The 18,956-nt window shown below is 41.1% G+C and overlaps 1 protein-coding gene across 1 annotated transcript; it reads left to right on the top strand.

Moving 5' to 3' along the window:
- Positions 1–216: 216 nt before the first annotated feature.
- LOC106582657 (14-3-3 protein beta/alpha-1) lies at positions 217–18,956 on the top strand. Its single transcript, XM_045705814.2, has 6 exons — positions 217–357; positions 16,688–16,988; positions 17,311–17,434; positions 17,768–17,931; positions 18,303–18,398; positions 18,510–18,956. The coding sequence occupies exons 2-6, from the start codon at positions 16,695–16,697 to the stop codon at positions 18,564–18,566; spliced, it is 735 nt and encodes a 244-aa protein (XP_045561770.1). The 5' UTR covers positions 217–357; positions 16,688–16,694; the 3' UTR covers positions 18,567–18,956.

Here is an 18,956-nt window from a genome sequence, read left to right as displayed (position 1 = left end):
TGCAACTTTATATAAACAGTACAGCCAGACTATCCTGTCTCAACATCTGTGGTCTATGATTTACACTTTACGTGACTGTAAGCAATCGCTTGAAGACAGTAACTATGGTGACCACTTACGTCATCGCATAGTGGATCGCATACTCTTTATTACGTCAACTACCCTGCAAAATGCTTAGGAAACCCCGGAGTGCTGTTACCATAGATACTGGCGGGGGGAGGGGTGGAGTTTAGAGGAAGCGGAAGTGTTAGCGCAGGCGGAAGTGGTACTGCCCTGAAAATCCCAAGCAGCGAACGGAGGACAGCTTGGTACTCCCATCGTTTAGAGAAAAAGCAGGATTCAAAATACAAGCTAAATGTGAGTTCACTTGCATAAGTTCGATTATATTATTATCTCCTGGGTAAGATCGGTAATTGTGGGTTCATAATAACACAACAATCTCTCCAATCGCTATCTGTTGCGGAAGGTGCCTATTGGGGCTGGGTACAAGGATTTAGGCCGAGACGTGTGATTGAATAGCGAGCTAGAGCTCACAAGCTAGCTAGGAATTAGGTTATTGTAAACCACGTAGGGGAGATCTCAGATCTGCCCTGGGAAATATGAATCAAAATCCAAAATTGTACCGTAATGCCGATGTATATATCCACAGAAGACTATTACATTTTTTTTTTTGCAAGGCTAATAATGTTACCTGCCTGGTCGTCGTGAAATCAAGACTTACAGTAGCTACCTTACCAGCGCCACCAAGCTAATGCTAACTTGACGCTATCTCCAGCTAATTTTACAAGTGAATGGACCGCAATGCACAGGTTTTTGCGATGACACTGGTGCTTAAAGGCTACTTATTAAATTATCGTTAAGTATATCCAACTCATTGGTAGCATTCGATAACTAGAACTGTTGCTAGATAACGTTAGCTGGTTTGCTAACGGCAGCTTTCATATTAAAATTCCGCAAGGGAATGCGACAGAGAGGGCGTTACTAGCTCTCCAGCTCCATCTTCAATGCCGGACTGGAATCTAGCAAGCTAGCGCTTTAGCGATTAGGTTGGCTACCGATTTTATAGCGCAATGCTGCAGTATTTCCGCCATGGACGTTAAATTTGACATCCGTGATCATAACTAGTTAGCGAGTATTTGCTAACGATCGAAAGATGGTTATGTTGGAGGAAATTGTAGCGATAGTGAAACACAGTGACAATTAAGACAGCCTTGGTAATGTAGGATACCATACTGTCATAGTATACCAGGTTTTTAAAATAAACTTATCTCAACTGGCGCAAGTGACACAGCCATTGTGAGCAAATCCGACTTTATCTCAGTCGAAATTGACTTGAGATAACATGGCCACGAGCCGTATAACTATAATAATACATTGGTTAAACAATAAAGCTAAGATCACCTGCTGCGTTGGCACTACTTTACGTTATGTTTTAGGGATGTATGTCCTTTGAAAACATACCTTGCGTCTAGAGCTGGGTTTCACGTAAAAGTTATATGGTTAATTTCCTATAATGGTTGTTTAGAAAAAGAAAGTATTCTGATTATGGCTTAAACTTTCTAGAGCCCCAATGGGACAAATCGACATTTCTAAGAATGTCGTGTTTTCAAGATAAATGATCAGAAAACCACAATATTGGATTTTTTTTTAGTTGTGGCCAATCATAATTACCAAGTTTGCTCAAATATAATACCTAACATTTACCAAGCTGATCTTATATTGTCCTATATCAGCATTATTTAGCCGTTCCGGTGTAGACAATATTTTCTTTATAACATTGAATTTGTGTTACTGTCCCAGAGAAAGGGGTTCCTTGCCTCTCACCATAGAAAAATGCTGAAAGTGTTCAAAGGTATATTTATACAGTTTTTTTTATGACCTTTATTTACCTAGGCAAGTCAGTTAACAACAAATTCTTATTTACAATGTGGCGCCAGCCGGGCTAGGCAATATATCAAATTAATTCAATCAAATGCCTGTATCACAAGAATAACTTTCTTTTTTGATGAGCGTTTGTTCTCATGTTGTCGTTTTGTGTCTTGGCTCCTTGTGTGCTGTGCACCTTCCCATTTACACACATACACCAAGCCCTCCCCCCTGGCACTCCCAACAACAAAGATGAGATCACTTCTTTCTCTCCTTTCTTTAAGACATAAAGGTCGTCAATACAGAACATTTCATGAACTTTGAAAGTTTCTTCAAGTGCAATCGCAAAAACCATCAAGCGCTATGATGAAACTGGCTTTCATGAGGACTGCCACAGGAAAGGAAGACCCAGAGTTACCTCTGCTGCAGAGGATAAGTTCATTGGCGTTACCAGCCTCAGAAATTGCACCCCAAATAAATTCTTCACAGATTTCAAGGAACAGACACATCTCAACATCAACTGTTCAGAGGAGACTGCGTGAATCAGGCCTTAATGATTGAATTGCTGCGAAGAAACCAATACTAAAGGAAACCAATAAGAGGAAGAGACTTGCTTGGGCCAAAAAACACGAGTAACGGACATTACACCGGTGGTGTAATGCTGTGGCTGCTGTGGCTTTGTGAGACGCAGAGTAGGTGAACGGATGATCTCCGCATGTGTGGTTACTACCGTGAAGCAGGGTGGAGGAGGTGCGGGGGTGCTTTGCTGGTGACACTGTTGGTGATTTATTTAGAATTAATCTGTAACAGATGACATTCATATTCTATCTCTGAAACTCACTTAGATAATACATTTGATGATAGTGGTAGCAATACATGGTTATAACATCTACCGAAAAGACAGAAATAGCAACGGAGGTGGTGTTGCTGTCTATATTCAGAACCACATTCCTGTAAAGCTTAGAGGATCTAATGTTAAATACAGTTGAAGTAATATGGCTACACGTTCATCTGCCTCACCTAAGCCAATTCTTGTGGGAAGCTGCTATAGACCACCAAGTCCTAACAGTCAGTATCTGTATAAAATGTGTGAAATGCGTGATAATGTAAACTCAGCAAAAAAAGAACCGTCCTCACTGTCAACTGTTTATTTTCAGCAAACTTAACATGTGTAAATATTTGTATGAACATAAGATTCAACAACTGCGACATAAACTGAACAAGTTCCACAGACATGTGATTATCAGAAATGAAATAATGTGTCCCTGAACAAAGGGGGGGTCAAAATCAAAAGTAACAGTCAGTATCTGGTGTGGCCACCAGCTGCATTAAATACTGCAGTGCATCTCCTCCTCATGGACTGCACCAGATTTGCCAGTTCTTGCTGTGAGATGTTACCCCACTCTTCCACCAGGGCACCTGCATGTTCCCGGATATTTCTGGGGGGAATGGCCCTAGCCCTCACCCTCCGATGCAACAGGTACCAGACGTGCGCAATGGGATTGAGGTCCGGGCTCTTCGCTGGCCATGGCAGAACACTGACATCCCTGTCTTGCAGGAAATCACTCACAAAACGAACAGTATGGCTGGTGGCATTGTCATGCTGGAGGGTCATGTTAGGTTGAGCCTGCAGGAAGGGTACCACATGAGGGAGGAGGATGTCTTCCCTGTAACGGACAGCGTTGAGATTGCCGACAATGACGACAAGCTCAGTTCGATGATTCTGTGACACACCGCCCCAGACCATGACGGACCCTCCACCTCCAAATCGATCCCGCTCCAGAGTACAGGCCTCTGTGTAATGCTCATTCCTTCGACGATAAACGCAAATCTGACCATCACCCCTGGTGAGACAAAACCGTGACTCGTCAGTGAAGAGAAGTTTTTGCCAGTCCTGTCTGGTCCAGCGACGGTGGGTTTGTACCCATAGGCGACGTTGTTGCCCGTCATGTCTGGTGATGACCTTCCTTACAACAGGCCTACAAGCCCTCAGTCCAGCCTCTCTCAGCCTATTGCAGACAGTCTGAGCACTGATGGAGGGATTGTGTGTTCCTGGTGTAACTCGGGCAGTTGTTGCCATCCTGTACCTGTCCCGCAGGTGTGATGTTTGGATGTACCAATCCTGTGCAGGTGTTACACGTGGTCTGCCACTGCGTGGATGATCAGCTGTCCGTCCTGTCTCACTGTAGCGGTCTTAGGCGTCTCACAGTACGGACATTGCAATTTATTGCCCTGGCCACATTTGCAGTCCTCATGCCTCCTTGCAGCATGTCTAAGGCACGTTCACACAGATAAGCAGGGACCCTGGGCATCTTTCTTTTGGTGTTTTTCAGAGTCAGTAGAAAGGCCTCTTTAGTGTCCTAAGTTTTCATAATTGTGACCTTAATTGCCTACCGTCTGTAAGCTGTTAGTGTCTTAACGACCGTTCCACAGATGCATGTTCATTAATTCTTTATGGTTCATTGAACAAGCATGGGAAACAGTGTTTAAACCCTTTACAGTGAAGAGCTGTGAAGTTATTTGGATTTTTGCGAATTATCTTTGAAAGACAGGGTCCTGAAAAAGGGACATTACTTTTTTTGCTGAGTTTGATATTAACAGAGAAATATATTTTCTGGGTGATTTTAAATATTGACTGGCTCTTATCAAGCTGCCCACTCAGGAAAAAACGTAAAACTGTAACCAGTGCCTGCAACTTGCATCAGGTTGTCAGTCAACCTACCAGGGTAGTTAGAAACAGCACAGGAATTAAATCATCAACATGTGTTGATCACATTTTTACTAACGCTGCAGATATTTGCTTTAAAGCAGTATCCAAATCCATAGGATGTAGTGATCACAATATAGTAGCCATATCTAGGAAAACCAAAGTTCCAAAGGCTGGGCCTAATATAGTGTATAAGAGGTCATACAATAAGTTTTGTGATTCATATGTTGACGTAAAGAATATTTGCTAGTCTGTGGTGTGTAATGAGAAACCCGACACTGCACTTGACGAATTTATGAAACCACCTATTCCAGTTCTTAATAAGCACGCACCAATTAAAACCTGTTAGGGACAGACGTTCCGCTAACGGAACGTATAGAGTATAATGGTATATGAATGAATGGTATAGAGTGGCGCGAATTACAAATACCTCAAAAATGCAAAAACTTCAATTTTTCAAACATATGACTATTTTACACCATTTTAACCTCTTACATCTAGACGTTCCGCTAGCGGAACACCTGCTCCAATATCCAATGATGGGCGTGGCGCGAAATACAAACTCCTCTAAAATCCGAAAACTTCCATTTTTCAAACATATGACTATTTTACAGCATTTTAAAGACAAGACTCTCGTTAATCTAACCACACCGTCCGATTTCAAAAAGGCTTTACAACGAAAGCAAAACATTAGATTATGTCAGCCGAGTACCCAGCCAGAAATAATCAGACACCCATTTTTCAAGCTAGCATATAATGTCACAAAAAACAAAACCACAGCTAAATGCAGCACTAACCTTTGATGATCTTCATCAGATGACAACCCTAGGACATTATGTTATACAATACATGCATGTTTTGTTCAATCAAGTTCATATTTATATCAAAAACCAGCTTTTTTACATTAGCATGTGACGTTCAGAACTAGCAAACATCCGGTGAATTTACTAAATTACTCACGATAAATGTTCACAAAAAACATAACAATTATTTTAAGAATTATAGATACAGAACTCCTCTATGCACTCGATATGTCCGATTTTAAAATAGCTTTAAGGTGAAAGCACATTTTGCAATATTCTCAGTAGATAGCCCAGCCATCACGGCTAGCCATTTAGACACCGACCAAGTTTAGCCCTGACCAAACTCCGATTTACTATTACAAAAGTTTGATTACCTTTGTTGTCTTCGTCAGAATGCACTCCCAGGACTGCTACTTCAAGTTCAAATGTTGGTTTGGTCCAAAATAATCCATCGTTATATCCAAATAGCGGCGTTTTGTTCGTGCGTTCAAGACACTATCCGAAGTGTAAATAAGGGTCACGAGCATGGCACAATTCGTGACAAAAGATTTCTAAATATTCCATTACCGTACTTCGAAGCATGTCAACCGCTGTTTAAAATCAATTTTTATGCATTTTTTCTCGTAAAAAAGCGATAATATTCCGACCGGGAATCTGCGTTTAGGTAAACAGACGAAAGAAAACAAAGCATTCTGTTGACGCGGGCACGCGCCTGAGTCTCACAGTACTGTAACCAGCCACTACCCAAACGCGCTACTTTTTTTCAACCAGAGCCTGCAAAGCCACGATTCAGCTTTTTGCCGCCTTCTGAGAGCCCATGGGAGCCGTAGGAAGTGTCACGTAACAGCAGAGATCCTCTGTAATGGATAGAGATAATCAAGAAGGGCAAGAAATTGTCAGACAGGCCACTTCCTGCATGGAATCTTCTCAGGTTTTGGCCTGCCAAATGAGTTCTGTTATACTCACAGACACCATTCAAACAGTTTTAGAAACTTTGGAGTGTTTTCTATCCAAAGCTAATAATTATATGCATATTCTAGTTTCTGGGCAGGAGTAATAATCAGATTAAATCGGGTACGTTTTTTATCCGGCTGTGAAAATACTGCCCCCTAGCCATAACAGGTTAACCTCTTACATCTAGACGTTACGCTAGCGGAACACCGCTCCAATATCCAATGATAGGGCGTGGCGCGAATTACAAATTCCTCAAATCCGAAAACGTCCATTTTTTTCAAACATATTACTATTTTACACCATTTTAAAGACAACTCTCCTTTATCTAACCACACTGTCCGATTTCAAAAAGGCTTTACAACGAAAGCAAAACATTAGATTATGTCAGCAGAGTATCCAGCCAGAAATAATCAGACACCCATTTTTCAAGCTAGCATATGTCACAAAAACCAAAACCACAGCTAAATGCAGCACTAACCTTTGATGATCTTCATCAGATGACAACCCTAGGACATTATGTTACACAATACATGCATGTTTTGTTCAATCAAGTTCATATTTATATCAAAAACCAGCTTTTTACATTAGCATGTGACGTTCAGAACTAGCATTCCCACCGAACACTTCCGGTGAATTTACTAAATTACTCACGATAAACGTTCACAAAAAACAAAACAAATATTTTAAGAATTATAGATACAGAACTCCTTTATGCAATCGCGGTGTCCAATTTTAAAATAGCTTTTCGGTGAAAGCACATTTTGCAATATTCTGAGTAGATAGCCCGGCCATCACAGGCTAGCTATTTTGACACCCACCAAGTTTGGTACTCACCAAACTCAGATTTACTATAAGAAAAATTGGATTACCTTTGCTGTTCTTCATCAGAATGCACTCCCAGGACTTCTACTTCAACAACAAATGTTGTTTTGGTTCCAAATAATCCATAGTTATATCCAATCAATTTTTATGCGATTTGTCTCGTAAAATAGCGATAATATTCCAACCGGGAGACGTTGTATCCGTTCAAACACTGAAATAAGAAAATGGAGTCATCACATGCACGCCCGCGCCAGTGTCATTGTTCTCAGAAGTACCACTCTCCAAAACCCATACTGTTTTTCGCCCAGAGACTGCAGAGTTATCATTCAACGTTCTGGCGCCTTCTGAGAGCCAATGAAGGCCTTAGAAAATGTCACGGTACAGCAGAGATCCTGTATTTTCGATAAAGAGGCTACAGAAGGCCAAGAAATGGTCAGACAGGGCACTTCCCATATAGAATCTTCTCAGGTTTTGGCCTGCCATATGAGTTCTGTTATACACGGACACCATTCAAACAGTTTTAGAAACTTTAGGGTGTTTTCTATCCAAATCTACTGATACATATTCTAGTTTCTGGGCAGGAGTAATAACCAGATTAAATCGGGTACGCTTTTTATCAGGCCGTGAAAATACTGCCCCCTATCCCAAACAGGTTAAAAAAATGACTGTAAAAACTGTTAATCTCTCTAGGGTACGTGGGACGGTAGCGTCCCACCTGGCCAACATCCAGTGAAATTGCGGAGCGCGAATTTCAAACTACAGAATCGTAAATATAAAAAATTCGTGAAAATACACATGCAATATTTCAAATTAAAGCTTGACTTCTTGTTAACCTCTATGGGCTAGGTGGGACGCTAGCGTCCCCCCCGTGGTGCACTCCGTCAACAGCAGGTGCATTTCAAGAGCGGCAAATTTGAATCCAAATAAATGTCAAAATTCCAATTTTTCAAACATACAACTATTTTACACCCTTTGAAAGATAAACATCTCCTTAATCTAACCACGTTTTACGATTTCAAAAAGGTTTTACGGCGAAAGCATAAATTTAGAGTATGTTAGGACAGTACATTTACAAGAGTTGTGTGTAATGTTTTGTCAATTCAAAGACAGGGTCACCAAAACCATAAAACCAGCTAAAATGATGCACTAACCTTTTACAATCTCCATCAGATGACACTCCTAGGACATTGTTAGACAATGCATGCATTTTTAGTTCTATCAAGTTCATATTTATATCCAAAAACAGCGTTTTACTATGGCATTGATGTTGAGGAAATCGTTTCCCTCCAATAACCGGCAGTCAAGTCAGCGTCACAAATTAAATAATTAAAATTAGAAAACATTGGTAAAATATTATATTGTCATTTAAAGAATTATAGATTTACATCTCTTGAACGCAATCAACTTGCCAGATTTAAAAATAACCTTACTGGGAAATCACACTTTGCAATAATCTGAGCACTGCGCCCAGAAAAATACACGTTGCGATACAGACTAGACGTCATGTTGGGGAGATCTAAAATCGAAAATACTATGTAAATAATCCATTACCTTTGATTCTCTTCATCAGATGTCACTTCCAGGTATCACAGGTCCATAACGAATGTAGTTTTGTTCAAAAAAGCTCATCATTTATGTCCAAAAATCTCCGTCTTGTTAGCACATGATCTAAGCCAGCCGGACTTCTCGTCATGAACGAGGGGAAAAAATATATTTACGTTCGTTCAAACATGTCAAACGTTGTATAGCATAAATCATTAGGGCCTTTTTTAACCAGAACATGAATAATATTCAAGGTGGACGAATGCATACTCTTTTATAACGTATTGGAACGAGGGTACCCAACATGAACTCGCGCGCCAGGTGTCTAATGGGCCATCATCGTTCCATGGCTCTTGTTCGGTCAGATCTCCCTCCAGAAGACTCAAAACACTTTGTAAAGGCTGGTGACATCTAGTGGAAGCAATAGGAAGTGCCAAAATATTCCTCAGCCCCTGTGTTTTTCAATGGGATAGGTTTAAAGGTAATACAACACATCAGGTATCTACTTCCTGTCAGAAAATGTCTGGGTTTTGCCTGCCAAATGAGTTCTGTTATACTCACAGACACCATTCAAACAGTTTTAGAAACTTTAGAGTGTTTTCTATCCATATATAATAAGTATATGCATATTCTAGTTACTGGGTAGGATTAGTAACCAGATTAAATCGGGTACATTTTTTTTATCCAGCCGTGCAAATACTGCCCCCTAGCCCTAACAGGTTAATCTAGCCACGGTGTCAGATTTCAAAAAGGCTTTACGGCGAAAGCAAACCATGCGATTATCTGAGGACAGCACCCCATCAAACAAACACAGACAATCGTATTTCATCCTGCCAGACGTGACACAAAACTCAGAAATAACAATATAATTCATGCCTTACCTTTGAAGAGCTTCTTCTGTTTGCACTCCAATATTTCCCATAAACATCACAAATGGTCCTTTTGTTCGATAAATTCTGTTGTTATATCTCCAAAATGTCCATTTATTTGGCGCGTTTGATCCAGAAAAACACCGGTTCCAACTCGCGCAACACGACTACAAAATATCTAATAAATTACCTGTAATCTTTGCCCAAACATTTCAAACAACTTTCCTAATTCAACTTTAGGTATTTTTTTTACAGAAATAATCGATAAAATCTACGACGGGATAAACTGCGTTCAATAGCGGATAAAAACAAAGTGGAGCGCGCTTTCAGGTCACACGCCCCAACCACAACCGTACACTAGACTCGACCCTCGTTCTGAACAGGGCTACTTCTTCATTTCTCAAAGGAAAAACATCAACCAATTTCTAAAGACTGTTGACATCCAGTGGAAGCGATAGGAACTGCAAGCAAGTGCCTTAGAAATCTAGATCCCCATAGATAACCCATTGAAAAGAGAGTGACCTCAACAACAAAAAAATCCTGGATGGTTTGTCCTCGGGGTTTCACCTGCCAAATAAGTTCCGTTGTACTCAGACATCATTCAAACAGTTTTAGAAACTTCAGTGTTTTCTATCAAATACTAACAATTATATGCATATCCTAGCTTCTAGGCCTGAGTAGCAGGTAGTTTACTTTGGGCACCTCAGTCATCCAAACTTCCGAATACTGCCCCCTCCGCCGAAGAACTTAACTTCTTGGGGCTATGTGGGACGCTAGCGTGCCACCCGTGGTGCACCCTATCAACAGCAGGTGCATTTCAAGAGCGGCAAATTTGAAACCAAATAAATGTCAAAATTCAAATTTTTCAAACATACAACTATCTTACACCCTTTGAAAGATAAACATCTCCTTAATCTAACCACGTTGTCCGATTTCAAAAAGGTTTTACGGCGAAAGCATAAAGTTATATTATGTTAGGAGAGTACATTGACAATAGCTGTGTGTAATGTTTTGTCAATTCAAAGACAGGGTCACCAAAACCATAAAACCAGCTAAAATGATGCACTAACCTTTTACAATCTCCATCAGATGACACTCCTAGGACATTATGTTAGACAATGCATGCATTTTTAGTTCTATCAAGTTCATATTTATATCCAAAAACAGCGTTTTACTATGGCATTGATGTTGAGGAAATCGTTTCCCTCCAATAACCGGCAGTCAAGTCAACACCACAAATTAAATAATTAAAATTAGAAAACATTGGTAAAATATTATATTGTCATTTAAAGAATTATAGATTTACATCTCTTGAACGCAATCAACTTGCCAGATTTAAAAAGAACCTTACTGGGAAATCACACTTTGCAATAATCTGAGCACTGCGCCCAGAAAAATATGCTTTGCTATACAGACAAACGGCCATGTTGGAGAGATCTAAAATCGAAAATACTATGTAAATAATCCATTACCTTTGATTCTCTTCATCAGATGTCACTTCCCGGAATCCCAGGTCCATAACGAATGTAATTTTGTTCAAAAAAGCTCATCATTTATATCCAAAAAGATCCGTGTTGTTAGCACATGATCTAAGCCAGCCGGACTTCTCGTCATGAACGAGGGGAAAAAATATATTTACGTTCGTTCAAACATGTCAAACGTTGTATAGCATAAATCATTAGGGCCTTTTTTTAACCAGAACATGAATAATATTCAAGGTGGACGAATGCATTCTCTTTTAAAACGTTTTGGAACGAGGGTACCCAACATGACCTCGCGCGCCAGAGTCTAATCGGCCATCACCGTTCCAAGGCTCTTGTTCGGTCAGATCTCATAGTAGAAGATTCAAAACACTTTGTAAAGGCTGGTGACATCTAGTGGAAGCAATAGGAAGTGCCAAAACATTAATCAGCCCCTGTGTGTTTCAATGGCATAGGCTTAAAGGTAATTCAACACATCAGGTATCCACTTCCTGTCAGAAAATGTCTCAGGGTTTTGCCTGCCAAATGAGTTCTGTTATACTCACAGACACCATTCAAACAGTTTTAGAAACTTTAGGGTGTTTTCTATCCATATGTAATAAGTATATGCATATTCTAGTTACTGGGTAGGAGTGGTAACCAGATTAAATCGGGTACGTTTTTTATCCAGCCGTGTCAATACTGCCCCCTATCCTAAACAGGTTAAGTTCCTTGCTCAGAACATGAGAACATATGAAAGCTGGTGGTTCCTTTTAACATGAGTCTTCAATATTCCCAGGTAAGAAGTTTTAGGTTGTAGTTATTATAGGACTTTTTCTCTCTATACCATTTGTATTTCATATACCTTTGACTATTGGATGTTCTTATAGGCACTGTAGTATTGCCAGTGTAACAGTATAGCTTCCGTCCCTCTCCTCGCCCCTACCTGGGCTCGAACCAGGAACACATCGACAACAGCTACCCTCGAAGCATTGTTACCCATCGCTCCACAAAAGCCGCGGCCTTTGAAGTAGTTGTTCCCCTTGCTCTGCAAGGTCTCAGAGCTAGTGACGTCACCGATTGAAACGCTAATAGCGCGCACCCCAATCACTAGCTCGGGAGTTGATAGGCTTGAAGTCATAAACGGCTCAATGCTTGAAGCACAGCGAAGAGCTGCTGGCAAATGCACGAAAGTCCTGTTTGAATGAATGCTTACGAGCCTGCTGCTGCTTACCACTGCTCAGTCAGACTGCTTTATCAAATACTTAATTATAGCATAATAACACAGAAATACGAGCCTTAGGTCATTAATATCTTCAAATCCGGAAACTATCATTTCGAAAACAAAATGTTTATTCTTTCAGTGAAATACGGAACTGTTCCATATTTTATCTAATGGGTGGCATCCATAAGTCTAAATATTCCTGTTACATTGAAGGTTGTGCAATGTTATGTCATAATTACGGCAAATTAGTTCACAACGAGCCAGGCGGCCCAAACTGCTGCATATACCCTGCATATAACTTTTCTATAGGATTGAGGTCAGGGCTTTGTGATGGCCACTCTAATACCTTGACTTCGTTGTCCTTAAGCCATTTTGCCACAACTTTGGAAGTATGCTTGCGACCAAGCTTTAACTTCCTGACTGATGTCTTGAGATGTTGCTTCAATATATCCACATCATTTTCCCCTCTCATGATGCCATCTATTTTGTGAAGTGCACCAGTCCCTCTTGCAGCAAAGCCCCCCCACAACATGATGCTGCCACCCCCGTGCTTCACGGTTTGGATGGTGTTCTTCGGCTTGCAAGCATTCCACTTTTTCCTCCAAACATAACGATGGTCATTATGGCCAAACAGTTCTATTTTTGTTTCATCAGACCAGAGGACATTTCTCCAATAAGTACAATCTTTGTCCCCATGTGCAGTTGCAAACCATAGTCTGTCTTTTTTATGGTGGTTTTGGAGCAGTGGCTTCTTCATTGCTGAGCGGCCTTTCAGTTTATGTCGATATAGGACTCGTTTTACTGTGGATATAGATACTTTTGTACCTGTTTCCTCCAGCATCTTCACAAGGTCCTTTGTTGTTCTGGGATTGACTTGCACTTTTCGCATCAAAGTACATTCATCTCTAGGAGACAGAACGCCTTCCTGAGCAGAATGACGGCTGCGTGGTCCCATGGTGTTTATACTTGCGGACTATTGTTTGTACAGTTGAACGTGGTACCTTTTTGATTTTCCCATGATGTCAAGTAAAGAGGCACTGAGTTTGAAGGTAGGCCTTGAAATACATCCACAGGTACACCTCCAATTGACTCAAATGATGTCAATTAGCCTATCAGAAGCTTCTAAAGCCATGACATAATTTTCGGGAATTTTCCAAGCTGTTTAAAGGCACAGTCAACTTAGTGTATTTAAACTTCTGACCCACGTTAATTGTGATACAGTGAAATAATCTGTCTGTAAACAATTGCTGGAAAAATGACTTGTCATGCACAAGGGAGATTTGCCAAAACTATAGTCTGTTAACAAGAAATTTGTGGAGTGGTTGAAAAACGAGTTTTAATGACTCCAACCTTAGTGTATGTAAACTTCTGACTTCAACTGTATATCGGGATATGAGATTTTGGCCATATCGCCTAGCCCTAGTTCGCCCATTTTGAATGTTATTTTGTGTTTTTGCATCTCTGATTTGATGTTCAATCTATTCCCTGGATCATTTCATGTGTGTCTGAGTTATTGGCGTTCGCTAAGGCAGAAATCCAGCCGGTATGGCGTAGCACGGTGATAGTCACACTGGAAGTCAAAAGGAATACGTCTATCATACATGTCAGATTAAAATACTGGCTGATGTCATAACTCGGGAGGATGTCTTCTCTCGAATGAGCCATTGATCTTATTTTTGCGATATTCTTACCTCAAATGTGTAATTTAATGGAGGGTGTCGCACATTTTTCCTATTTGTCTGCCTATAGTGCATGGTGCTTTTGCCAAAGACATGTTATAGAAAGAAGATAGGAATCCAATGAATGAAGGAACGTGTAATGCCCCACCCAGCAGACTGTCGACCAATCGCGTTCAATCGTCGCTTAATCCCTTCTCAAAGTCAGTGTATATGTTGAGAAACGTGGCTTTTTTTCCTCGAAAGTACGTAATGTCACCATTCCAAAGCTATACGATACTACAGATAGCGAGTACTTTTTCTCATATCTCGGTAAAGATTTTTAATTTTGTTGCCAAAATTTGTGCTAATGTTGGGTTTTTGCGCTAGTAACCAATAGATTCCCATTCACTCCTTGGAGGAGAGTGCTTCTTGTCCCAGAATTCCCCAGAATGCACTGCGCGGCCCGTTGACGTAGCATGGGCAACGTTTCCCATCTCCTCAAAAGTATATCTGCCGTTGTGAATGTTAGCCTCCTCTGTAAGGCACGTCGATCTGCTGGTTGAACATGGTGAGATTGTAGACTCCTAATTTGATAGCTGTAAAATTGCCTAAAGCTACACTAACTGATATTGTCTTTGGTATTATTTTGTGTAGTTACGTTTGATAGCTACCTAGCCAGCCAGCCCATAGAGCGAGCATTGCATTGTGGATTTTGTTGTCGACTTGAGCTTCAACAGATTTCAAAAAGTGATTTTCCATGTTGCTACCAACCTTATTATAACGGCAAAATGAAAAATCTGTTCACAAAACATATTGTTCTCACAGCTTTGGGCCCGAGCTGACAAGGTAAAAATCTGTCATTCTGCCCCTGAGCAAGGCAGTTAACCCACTGTTCCCTGGGCGCCGAAGACGTGGATGTCGATTAAGGCAGCCCTCCGCACATCTGCTTCAGAGGGGTTGGGTTAAATGCGGAAGACACATTTCAGTTGAATGCGTTCAGACATTCAACTGACTAGGTATCCCCCTTACCCATTAACACTGTAAATTAAAGGAATGGGTGGTTTTGAGTGGATTTTTCCTTTAAGTTGTTTGGCAAATGCACATGTTTTAGAAACCTTAACCTGCTCTTTTCTGGTTTGGAAATCAAAAAGTTTGCCTGCATGAAGAATTATTTTAAGTTGCTTTTTGGTAAACTGAAGCTCCTTTCCTTGTCAATTACCCACACTGCGCTGTAATCTCTTCAATCACAAGGCAATTAATACTATTGTCACCCATCAGAATATTGTAACTGTAATCTGGTCTTCAGGCTACATCCTATTATTACTACATCTATGTGTCAAATTAGTTTTGATATAGTTTAGGTCAGGTGTCACTAACCTTTTCAAGATCACTTTCTGAGTCAAAAATGCAACCCCGAGATCTACTGCTCAGATTTTCTTTAACGTGACTTAAAACATTTAAGTCTATGCAACACTAACCTATTAAAAACAGTACTGTAGCAATGAGGTTTGTGCAGTGGGCTATAGGCTCAATACGTTATCACCGCACATTGGCTTTGCTTGAATTGCCCTCCCAATGCATTGTACCCCCCCCCCAAAAAAAAGTAAATTTAAAACTGAGTTATATGATCACAGCGGTAATAGATCAGTCATTGTATTACTTGTGATTCACAGCTGATTGAGCATACATTTAAATCATTTGCTTATTTTATTTTACTGGGCTGATGGTGCCTGCATCTGACTGAGGGTCTGCCTCAACGTCCTGCCGCTCTCCCTTTCCTCTGCTGACACTGCCCAAAAAGGGACACCATCTTCTAGCTGATGACAACTCACGCACCACAAATTCATGTTGTGAACAGAGAAAGTGAAATATTCCTGGATATTAAAAAATAACCAAGCCGCTAATAAAAACGCAAGCCTATCGATACACTTTCCTACTCATTCGTTACAGCTGCAGTGCTGGTTGTAGCACGAGTGGAAGTAGGAAGAATATGTATTTTATGGCTTATAAAAGTGTTGAATAAAGAGTTGACAGTGCTGAGTAAGGACTTACATGTCCAAACTTTTGACTGGTACAATTATTTTGCAACGGTCGCGCACGGAATGTGGTCACTGTGGTTTGCATGTAAGGGAGTAATTCCTGACTGGTATCTGAAAAGTTTTATGATGTTTATTAATGAATTTGATCATGTATCCTATTGAATACTCAGTAATTTTCCATTTGAAGAACACTTGCAGGTTTTGGGTCAGTAACATTTAAATTCAGTCAAGTAAACTTGCTTTTCAGTTTACTTCCAGAATTAACTGAATTGAAATGGAATTGACCGCAACCGGACACACAGACATTTCTGGACATGCTATCGGGTTGTCTTTATATCCGTATATTACTGCATATTTAAAAATCATAATCATTATCAGTCAGAAATGAGGCCCTCCCTTAGCTGAGAGAGATGTCTGTGCTAATAGGCTATTGGTTTGTTAGACATTTTATTACGCCTAATTACTGAGTATTCAATAGGCTACATGATAAAATGGATTAATAACATCAGAACATTATAAAACTTTTCAGGACCCACAGAGGTGCACATTAATGTTCTAGCCCAGCACAAGCACACCAGATGCATCTAATCGGGTCTGTTAGTATACGACTAGATCAAAAATGTTCATCCCCTTGGGTCCACAGTACTAGGATTGTAGAATGGGTAACCTCATACTTTCTAACACTACTAATAACTGTTGCTTGGTGTGACTATGACCACAATAACTCTGTGCCATTTCACAGCCTCGACATGGACAAGAACGACCTGGTACAGAAGGCTAAGCTGGCCGAGCAGGCCGAACGCTATGACGACATGGCGGCGGCGATGAAAGCGGTGACGGAGCAGGGCGGCGAGCTCTCCAACGAGGAGCGCAACCTGCTGTCGGTGGCCTACAAGAATGTGGTGGGGGCGCGTCGCTCCTCCTGGCGCGTCATCTCCAGCATCGAGCAGAAGACCGAGGGCAACGAGAAGAAGCAGCAGATGGCCCGTGAATACCGCGAGAAGATTGAGGCCGAGCTGCAGGACATCTGCAAGGATGTGCTGGTGAGCGAGAGCTTGCTAGTCTGTGCCCCCATCGCTTTTAAAGGAGTCCCTTGATGCTATGGGGACGGGGTGATATAATGTGACACTGGGGCTAGAGTTACATTCATTTAGAGTCCAGGCAATTTGGGAATGTGGTTGGAAGTGGAAATTGTACAGGGAAAATGGCCTATTTACACAACAAGCATTTTTCATTTAGCATGAATGTGAGCTGGAATGAATTTGACACCAAAGCAAGGTTGCAGAGAATCTATTTTTGGTTGGTCCTGTGTGTTGAAAGAGTGGAGTTGACTGACACCCAATCAACCCCTTTTCTTGGTTTTAGGCACTCCTCGACAATTACCTCATTGCCAATGCAACTCAGGCAGAAAGCAAGGTGTTCTATCTTAAAATGAAAGGTGACTACTACAGATATCTGTCTGAGGTGGCATCTGGAGACTCAAAGAAGAGTAAGTAGATCTCTGTTCTGTGAGGAAGCTTCCGAGTCACACTGTTGCCAAGAACCCATAATCGTTAATTGGCCACTTTTCCTCAGCCTCTGATTATCATGGAAATAAGTAAAACCTACATTTTTATAATCTGCTGCTTGCACTGCTTTTTAAGGCTTAAGTGGGATCATCACTGGCCTGATTTGATGTCCACAGTACATAATATCTAGACAATGTTCAATCAGCATCCATTATACAGGAGATGCTCAGTGAAATTAAACATTAATTCTCTTCAACAAAAGCATGATGAGTGAATGGTGTTTATTCATTGGGCCTCTTCTCTCCCCATCACAGCCACAGTGGAGAACTCCCAGCAGGCCTACCAGGAGGCATTTGACATCAGCAAGAAGGACATGCAGCCGACACACCCCATCAGGCTGGGCCTCGCTCTCAACTTTTCCGTCTTCTATTACGAGATCCTGAACTCCCCCGAGCAGGCCTGCAGTTTGGCGAAGGCGGTGGGGCACCGTTATACTCTTTCACACACGTTCCACTATCACACTGCAGTGCCTGTGTGATTCGGACGCCTAAAAAGGCTCATTCTGTATCAATACGGAGTGCAAACACGCCCCTCCAGCTTTTTTTTACACAAACCTGCTCGTTAACACCGGTGCTTGTGCTGTTGGCGTTTGCCAAATATTTAAATGAAAAATAACTGTTGTGATGGTGGTTTGTCATCTGGAGTACCAAGCTTTGTCAATTGGTATGCCCTTTTAGGGGTAATGCGTTTAAAGTGTTTTGGAGGCATTTTAGGTTGTAGTATTCTGAGCCTTATAAAAAAAAAAAAAACATGTTTTTACCCCCTTCCATATACCTGTTTTCCCTATAGGCTTTCGACGAAGCGATCGCTGAGCTTGACACCTTGAACGAGGACTCTTACAAAGACAGCACCTTGATCATGCAGCTACTAAGGGACAACCTCACTGTAAGTGCTTACCACCAATATGCACCTTGCCAATGTCATGCATTATCGTTCGATAGACTTGGAACTGAATGCATGAATCCAATGTTTTTTTTGTTTTTTCCCCCTCTGCAGCTGTGGACATCAGAAAACCAGGGTGACGAGGGGGATGCCGGCGAAGGGGAGAACTAAAGGCGTTGCACATCACTGTTAATCCACCCACTCTTCTTTTACACATATACAGCCCATACATCCCTGCTCCATCCAGCCCCCTCCCTTTCTGTATGACAAGCAGCATGAATTGTACCTGACCTACCAGTTGTGCCCTTTCTCAGATATGCTCAGTTGTTAACAAGCAGAGTATTGTTTTGTGAGGATAAAAGAAAAATACATTTACCCAGTTGAGTGGCAAGGCCATTCAACCCCCCCCCCCTTTGATTCTCTCCTAACATTTCATAAAGATATGTTCTTTCACCTAGCAAGATATGCATTTATAGTATCCTTTTTTGCTTTGCTAGTGTACTGGCGATTGCTGGTTTTTATTCAAAAAGGTCATTAAACTGTCCGTTTATTTTCAACAAA

This window comes from Salmo salar, chromosome 22 (assembly GCF_965601325.2).
Source record: "Salmo salar chromosome 22, fSalSal1, whole genome shotgun sequence".
Lineage (NCBI taxonomy): Eukaryota > Metazoa > Chordata > Actinopteri > Salmoniformes > Salmonidae > Salmo > Salmo salar.
The sequence above is the reverse complement of the archived record's forward strand: the minus strand, read 5'-3'. Positions and strand labels throughout refer to the sequence as shown.